The sequence below is a fragment of the Labrus mixtus genome, chromosome 11 (assembly GCF_963584025.1).
Source record: "Labrus mixtus chromosome 11, fLabMix1.1, whole genome shotgun sequence".
In the NCBI taxonomy this organism is placed as follows: domain Eukaryota; kingdom Metazoa; phylum Chordata; class Actinopteri; order Labriformes; family Labridae; genus Labrus; species Labrus mixtus.
Window position 1 is genome coordinate 16,085,100 of NC_083622.1, and position 8,739 is coordinate 16,093,838.

An 8,739-nucleotide genomic window follows, 5' to 3' on the forward strand; every position below is an offset into this window, starting at 1 on the left:
AAAAGTGAAAATATAGGCTGTAATTACATACAATAAATGATCCATAAAGTCTGGTGTTATGCCCTATTATTGTTCATAGTATTTGTCACACATTGGTCATCAAATTGTGCAGTTGTGTGTCATCAATACAAGGAAGTGCCAGTCACGACTGTGGAATCTAAATTGAGAGTTTTACCACAGGTTTGGGAAGCAGGAGGGAAGAATGGATGAGTCACTTAAACAGGGTAATGAGAGTTGAAGGGGAAGACAGTCGAGTCAGAAAAACAAATTAAACAGCAGCAAGGAGAAAGTGTAGCATGGGGCTGAAGCATTACTGAAGTAGGTGGTGAATCATGTAACAATGAAGAAAGCATGGTAAGGGGATTTTAACGTAAAAAAATCATGTTTCCAGGAAAACTGAAGTTGCACTAAGTATCGAATTACTCACTAACACATATGCTTGCAAACAAAAAGCAAGCAATTCAACAGAAAAGGTCCTAGTGGCAAAGACTCAGCAGGGCAGTCTCATAAAGCAGACCTTTGCTACAACACAGCTCATAACAAATTCATGTAAGTTTAAAGCACAGCGACCCATGAGCTGGGGCTGGAGGGAAGTGAAAAAAAACAGACAAAAAATGAATGTAAGGAAGTCAGGATTATTAACATGGAGCTACACAAAGCTGAGATCAATCATAAAAAGTGAAACGTCGATCTTTTCTATTTGGCCACATTGTTTTTACATTGAAGTGGGTCTGCTCGGCCCCTCAGACAAAACCAGCTCAAGCATTGCTCAGCCTATCTGCATGGCTGACAGAGACAAATGGTGACTGATTGCCATAGGTTGGTTTGCCAAATGAAGAATGCCCTCAACAGCAGCCAAAAGCACAAACAGATTTGTAAGCACGGGGACAAAGCACTTTTCCAAGCTGATAGCTAGATACACATTTTCTTTTTCCCTTCTATAATTTATTTTGTTTGGAGTCATTGGCGCATCATCAGATAGTGTATTGCAGACATAACTTAAAGGGATACTTCACCCGTTGAAACATGAATCTGTATTGACATTGGGTCATATATGTAGTAGAAATGTGAAATACATTTTTAAGTTGGTGCCTTCTTGGCCGAGAAAAGGCAGAAAATGTATTTTTGGCTCATGTGGATGAAAGACACCAAATCCCAGAATGCACAGCACCGCAGGCCACGGTGGTCTAAGGTCCTCTATTTCAGAATCAGAAATATTTTATTAATCCCAGAGGGAAATTCGATCGTTACAGTTTCTCCAAAATATACAGTATAGCAGTAGAAATATAGTAATAAAAACATTTACAGACATATTTACTTCAACACATAAGGCCATTTCCTCAACTGATTCAGAGATTTCTTCCAGAATTGATCTTGGAAATTCCTGGCAGAAAACAGACTCTATGTCAGTGTCCATAGGCAAACAGTGAGAGCACCGACACTACCAGTGTGATGAGCTGGTGACAGCCCCGGCAGCCAAAACACAAGACCAGCCTGACGGCAGCAGCCAAAACACAAGACCGGCCTGACGGCAGCAGCTGTCTCGCCGCTATATTTATATTTTTTCGCCATTATCAGCTTTCTCTGATAAATATGAGGAACTAGCGTTATAGTTTCACACCGCTAACCGCAACAGCTGGAAGCTCCTTTTCAGACCTAGAAATACAGAACTTTCCAGTCTCTGGGGAAATGAGGGCTAGATGCACGACCATTCAAAAATACTACCTGTTTACTACTGATACAATGCTTAATGCAAATGGGTGAAGTATCCCTTTAAATGGTTTATCTGGACTATATTTAAAAACATTATAAACTTGTATATCTGTTCCCAGATATAGATATTGAGAACAGGCTAAAAAAATATATCATTTTATTCTAGTTTTTGGACAGGCTTAATTTAGCAAATTACACGTGATAATACATGCATTCTGAATCTGGGGTTTGCCTTCAAAATATAATAACATAATATTACATAAAAATGTAGAAATTCTGTTGCACTCTGCACCACTATATCAGAATGCTGTGAGAGCAATATCACTATAATGTTAGATAAAGATTTGCTAGAAATGTTAACTTTTGGCAGGTGACTTAATCAACCTTTGATCTCTTTATAAGTTCTGAAATGTTGAGGAAAAGAAGCAGGTTTTTCTCCTGTCAATCATCAACTAAATGAGTTAGCTACAAAATGAAAAGCGTCACCCAGATAGATCACAAAATAGTTTGTGCTTTACCCACAGACCAGCAGCACAAACACAATAACTACTTTTTATTATTTCAGTAACAAGACACAGCACAGAACAAGACGGGTAAGCTGTATCTTGTAATAAAATTAAAGAGAATGCACGTGTTTGTCACAGAACAGTGAGTGCACACCAGGACTAAAAAACTCCCACCAAGAAAAAGTTTGTTAGCACCTCAGGCATTCAACTGCATCAACACATAGTCGGCTGTTCATTAGCTATATCGTGTGAATCAGAGTTTCGGTCTCCCCTGCAGTGCATGCAGCGGAGAAACTGTCAGCTTGAGTGTATTATAAATTGTTCTGGGAAACTGGTGTCAACTGGCAGACACTGGAACCGTTCTGGTTCTCAGGGCACATGGATTCAAACATGTTCGTACATGTCGTTATACTTTTGTCAGCTCTGCGTTTTCTGCACCTGGAATGGAAGGAGTGCCATTTGACTCTAGTGAAAGTGATTTAATGAGACTTCACTGTTAAACTTAAGGTGAACCTGGGTTATCTTCTGCATGAAAATAAACCGTCATCGCAACAGCAAAGGAAAATTAGTTCAAAGGTTTACCCCAGTTGAAGAGTGGGTGTAAAGTCATTATAAGAATTGTCTAGCAGATATGTGCTACTATTAGCATATTTGGCAGCGAAGTGTGCGTTGATCTCTGGTTCTACTTTGACACAGACGTTTTTTTAGAGCTGCAGTGTTGATGGCAAAGCTGCAGCCCAATTCCCTGAATTCAATTTGCACAGACTCTCTGCCACCTGTCAGAGGACAAGTGAGAAGCAAAGGGGAGGATGGGGTGAAAGGAGAAAGGAGAGGCATGTGGCAGCACAGTGCTACTCTCACAATGGGCAGAGAGAAAACGGCTGGAGAAACAGAAGTAGACAGACAGACGGACAGACAAACAGACAGACAGAAGAATGCTGTGGTGGAGAAAAACTCCCTCCAGTAATCGAACGGAAAGACTGAAGTGCCAGAGTGAGCGTGGGACAAAAGCAACTCTTTGCCCGCAGGAGGGTGACAATTATTCATGTAGTGAGCAGCTATTGAGACAGAGAGATTGGGAACAGGAGATGGAAGAGAGGGATGGCCTGGAGAGAAACAGAACCAGAGAGAACAGGTCAAACAGGAATGACTTCAGCGAGACTCAGCATTTAGAGTCAAAGTGAGAAAAACAGTCTGGTACAACCCAGCCCTCTCAGATTTATTTTCTTCTTGTTTTTTAATGAACAACAGCTGAGGGGCAAGAATATAGTTTCACATTTTTTGAGCCGTTAAATATTTCACTATCACTTTGGGCAAATGAAAACACACACACACACACACGCACAACACTGATCAAATTAGGATCCAGCTATTGCATTTAGGCTTTGCTGAAACTCTAGCTACAGACAGACACACAAACACAGAACCACACACAAACACTTGCACACAATTCAAGTGTGTTAAAAGCCTCAGGCACAGGCTGATACCTCTATCACACTTGCAGACCTCCCCCTCCTCCTTCTGGGCAGAAAAAGGGCCTCCTAAAAAGTGCTAAATTACATATCACACTAGTTTCTTGATGCTAATGTGCTCCTCTAAACTCCTGGGAGGGAGACAGGCTGGTCTGCCCCACTCAGTGCGGTTATATCGTTACAGCTCAGGCTCATCTTTCAAATAAAGGTTGCATAAAAGAGGTCACCTTTGATTTTGAAGATAATTTTCTTCCATGTTTCAACAAGGTTTCAAACGTACTTACTTTGCCAGAAGCCATTACTAATTAATAGCTGTACACTGAGCCACGTGAGGCACAGTGTGTGCTAGCACTAGAAAACACCACCAACCACGGTGTGAGGATTTGGAATGAGATGAAAAGAAACTGAAAAGAAAGAAAGAAAGGGTAAGAGAGGAGGATAAGAACACACACTGGCTTTCTACATTTGAGGGTTTCTGTTTTTGTCTACTTTTTCAAGTAGAGATAACTTTAAGTTGTTGGCAAACACTGTGAAGGTGTTAGGTGTGATACAAAGCTGGTTTCTGGCTTGTTCAATTTAAAAAAAAAAATGTCATATGATTTCAGTGGATTTTGACCAATCTTTTGTATCAAATTATGTTTACAGGTGTCTTGACGTGTAACTGTGTTTCCTATAAAGTTGTATGGAGCCTTTTGCAGCTTCAGAAATAGTGTAAACCAGTGTGATAAAGTTAAGTTGCTGGAGGCCATGTTGCTTAAAGACTAAAAAGTCAAAACTCAGGGGATGTTGAGTTAGAAGCAAGTGAAGTAAACAGATTTCTGTATTCTGCTGCTTATTTGTGCTTGAAGCTAACCGCAGAAGACTACTTGAGACACTACTAGCATACCACACCAAAGTCTCCCGCAACCAGGTTTAACGCAAAGAAATGCAGTGGATGAAAACGATGAAGGGCAACGCTAGAAGTGATTTATTATTTCTGAATCATAAAAGATGTAATGCAGTAGAGAACTCTACTTGAGGGAGACAAAACTGCCAACTTTTTATTCTTTTCTTTTTCTAACTTTTATTCTGAAAAAAAGAAACTTTTCCAAATTCTAATAAATGATTTATATCATGTACATAATCTAGCATCTGCAAAATGGGCCACTGCTAATTTTAGGGCACATACAGAGCTATTTCTGCAGACTCTTGAGCTAAAACGAGGCATCAATGCAATGTCTAAATACTTTGATAAGAAACAGTGACATATTCTTTGAAGAAACCTCTGCAACCAAAACACGACCCCAGTTTACATCCAACAAGCAACAACACTGTTATCTAACCAGGGCACCCTCAACAGGGAGAGCAAACAGATAAATGAGAAGACTCACAGGGACAATAGCAGAGAGGAGGCTGAGATGGAGGGGGGGGGGGGGGGGGGATGAAACATCTAGTGCTGCTTCAGAGAAAGGGAACAGAGAGACAGAGGGTGAAGAAGGAGAATGTGGGTTCCATGATTGATGTAGAGAGAAAAAGACAGATTGCTAGGGTGATCAATTAGGGGATCAAAGGTGTCCAGGATGGAGGAGTAGGAGAAGGCATATTGGGAGGGGGCAATCTGAAAGAAGTAAGAACGTTGGATATGGTGATTAATAGAGAGGAAATCAAAAAGAGATTTAAGAACTCACTGACAAGTAGCACTCATGATCATACTTTGAAGTGTCAGTACCTATTACTGGATGAATTTGTTTCTCTGACAGTCTCTTCTTCTGCATTTGACCACACATACGGCAAATGCAATTGAAAAGCTTGTCCGTCTAGACTTGAGAGGAAATTGGTTTAGGAAAACAGGGTGGACAATGAAGTCCTGTCTTCAATTGGTTTCATTTCCCATCAGAGGAGCACTATACTGAGACGAGAGGCAAGTTACCGTTTAGTGTCTTTGGACTTCAATTAATTATTCCACATGCCCCTTCAGGTTCCCACTCAATCTGTCTGAAGCCAATTACAAGGAAACAGAATTTAGAGGAGCTGCTGCCTTAAACACAACAGTTGTGAGATAAGTCACGTAAAGGACCGTTCTTCAAAAAGCACCTTTATCCTCCTCGTGCTCTTTCATGTGGTTAACTGCATTAGCCACAACGCCATAAAGATCAGACTACTTTGAAAAACATGCGATTCAGTTATTGTGCAGGATGTGCCTTTGTATTCTGAATTAGCATCCACCTGCTTAAATAAAAAGTCTTTTCAGAGTGTTCAACAACCTTAAACACAATGACAAAGTCACAAAACCTCCAAATCAATGACCCAGATGGAGGACAACAGACTCAGGTCAATGATCAACCAAACACAAACCAGGGTTTCGGTGTGTGTGGTAGCTTTTCACACTCGACGTATTTGTGTTTTCAATCCAAGAACAGCAGTGATGCAAAAGTGCAAAAAACTCTTTTCATTTTCTCTGCTCACTTGTAGCTAAAAAGGGCTTTAAGATGTTTTCCCTGAATCTCCAAAGATTGAAACAAAACAAACAAACATCCGTTTCACAGAGAATGTCAGACAAATTACGTTGCTCTGTGCAAACTTCTCCACAAATCAGATTATGCAATTATTGTCATTTTCTCCGGTGCCTTCCACGACAGAAACTAATCAATTCAAAAACAGCTTCCAAAGTGTGTGCATATGCAATTATACTCACATAACACGTCTCTTTAACTGTTTAATATATTCTCTCTTCCCTCTGCTGGACTCCACTGCTTTGCAGGGCCAATGGCTCTCGTGGGACACTGTGGGAGATCCAGCAGACAGATGCCCATCAGATAGGATCCAGCAGACCTGTGCGTGCAGAGAAAGACTGTGTGTACCCACACTCGGGGCTCTTCCTCACTTTATGCTCCTGCCTTTGCTACACAGGCAGTGAGGGAGGGTGTGTGTGTGTGGAGGGGAGGGGGGTCTTTTATTGCCTCTATCTATTGCAAATAGCACAGCCTCCCCCCTCCTTCCCATCCCCACCTCCTCTTCCCAGCAGCCTAACAATGCTACACCTCCTCTGAACAGCCTGCTCATTCCTTGAGTCACAAAACTATCCACATGTAACATTTTCATGATGTGGTGGACAAGGTGACTGCCCACAGCACTGCACACCTACTGTTGACTCCACCATCAGGCCACCTCTGCCTCCCTGTAACCACCGAGGCATGCAGACACATACACAAGGAACAAGCTCGCAACAGAACCACATGCAGTGGTCCCCATCTTTTTACTTATTCAACCTTCTTTTTAATCGGCTGAATTATGCAGTTTCTTCTGAGCATAACTACTTATTGATTTGTTCGCCATCCTGTGTACGGCAAAGTGGAGAACTTATTATCAAACCACAAGATTGATTCACTCTCATCAGCCCTCTCTTTATAGGCTGAGAAAAAAAACAAGATATAATTTAAAAGTCCAAACTTTCTGCCAGCTCCTCCACAGTGTGAAAATGTTTTCTGGGTCAACATTGTTTCTCTTTGGTAGTGCCAGACCCCTTTTTCAGGTTTTGTATCTGGTGACTGTTCAGCGGCTGTAAAGGAGAACCCCCTCATATTAGGCCATAGGCGAAGGAAGCCAGAGCTGCTGGTCTTATTGGGGAGGTCACAAGGTCAATGGTCTGTGTGATGACCACCACCTGGATGTGTGGACGTGCTGCTGAACATTACACATTTTATTGACCTATTCATCAAGGCTGCTGGTGCTGCAACGGTTTTAAAGCCTGACATGGCAAGAATAATGACTTTTGTTAAAGTTTTTCGGTGTGTGTGTGTGTGTGTGTGTGTGTGTGTGTGTGTGTGTGTGTGTGTGTGTGTGTGTGTGTGTGTTTTTGAGAATGAGGTGCGATGTAAACCAAGTGAAGAATGTGTTTAACATGAAGAAAGAAATCACTCATGACAACTTAAGCAAAAGGATTTTTACAGTTTTCTGAGTTGGTGGCCATCCGAGTAAGAAATGTTTGGATGGAAGTAACTCCTACTGAAGTCTATTTTTAATGACATTGGGAATGGAGTGATAACAATAGTTTAGGCACAAATCAGGACATTGAATGATGGTTTTCAATGCTGCCAATAAGCCAATTTTTTTTTTTGCAGATTTCAGAAAGCGTGATGCGCACTGTCAGAAATGTGTTCAGATAGGCTTCGCGGTAAGCCACAATGTAAACGTGGTCAGGATCCGGACAGCAACGTTACACCTTCTGTGAGCCTCCCAGCAGCCCGTGGCCCGCGTCCAGAACAGCCGCGGTTGCTTCACTAACACACCGAGACTTATAGACGCCAAGCCACAGATACAGACACACAGACATACACACAGACAGCTGGAAATATCCGCTGCAATAATATTACAGCGGCTTTTTTCAGGAGTAAGGTGCGCACGAGGAAGAAAGGAAGGGAGGGAATAAAAAAAAGAGTTTGTCGGTACTTACCGAAAAGACACGAAGAGGTGAGCTTTGACAGCAGTCCAAACTTTTAGTAGAAGTCTTTAAAAGACGAAGCAGGGTTACGTTTATCCCTGAACAACACACGTCCACTGAATAATAATCCAAACGGGGCTGTTGAGTGTTTGTTTCGCTCTGGGAACGACCTCTGTCAAAACTAAAAGAAACAACTAATTATCCGACACGGCTGAATGCCCCGGCTGATAGGAGACCTTCAGGCTGACTTTTACTTGACTCTCTCCGGTTAAATAGTTTAAAAACTTGCCGACAACTGTAAAAAACCGTGAGTCCGGGGTCTCCGTGCTTCAAACCCTCTCACTCTCTGAGTCTATGCTGCACCAACAAATCCTCAGTTCGGGCTCCACAGCCGGGCCAGCAGGCGCCACCAGGTGCTCATTTACATAACTGCACCGGCTGTGTCCAATCACAGCGCAAAGCAAGGTGTCTGATTGAATATTCCAGCAGGCACATCATCCAATCAGAGCCCCCTGTGGGCGGGACCTCTGACCTTAACTACTCTGTAGAGAGATATTAAATGTGAAGCCTTTGAGTGAAATGTGAAGTTTCTTTGTTACAGCAAGGCTGAGATATGGGGAATGTGACT

The 8,739-nt window shown here is 42.0% G+C and overlaps 1 protein-coding gene across 4 annotated transcripts in view; it reads right to left on the reverse strand.

Moving 5' to 3' along the window:
• ddr1 (discoidin domain receptor tyrosine kinase 1) overlaps positions 1 to 8,475 on the reverse strand; it is a 41,759-nt gene extending 33,284 nt beyond the window's left edge. For 2 of the 4 annotated variants that reach the window (XM_061049208.1, XM_061049206.1), the window contains exons 1-2: positions 8,124 to 8,474; positions 6,366 to 6,453 (exon numbers count right to left, since the gene is read on the reverse strand). In XM_061049208.1, the coding sequence (XP_060905191.1) occupies positions 6,366 to 6,367 (2 nt within the window). In that variant the 5' untranslated portion in view covers positions 6,368 to 6,453; positions 8,124 to 8,474. Of the gene's footprint in view, positions 1 to 6,365; positions 6,454 to 8,123 lie in introns of all 4 variants that reach the window. The other 2 variants (XM_061049209.1, XM_061049207.1) reach the window with 2 other exon arrangements.
• Positions 8,476 to 8,739: the final 264 nt, after the last annotated feature.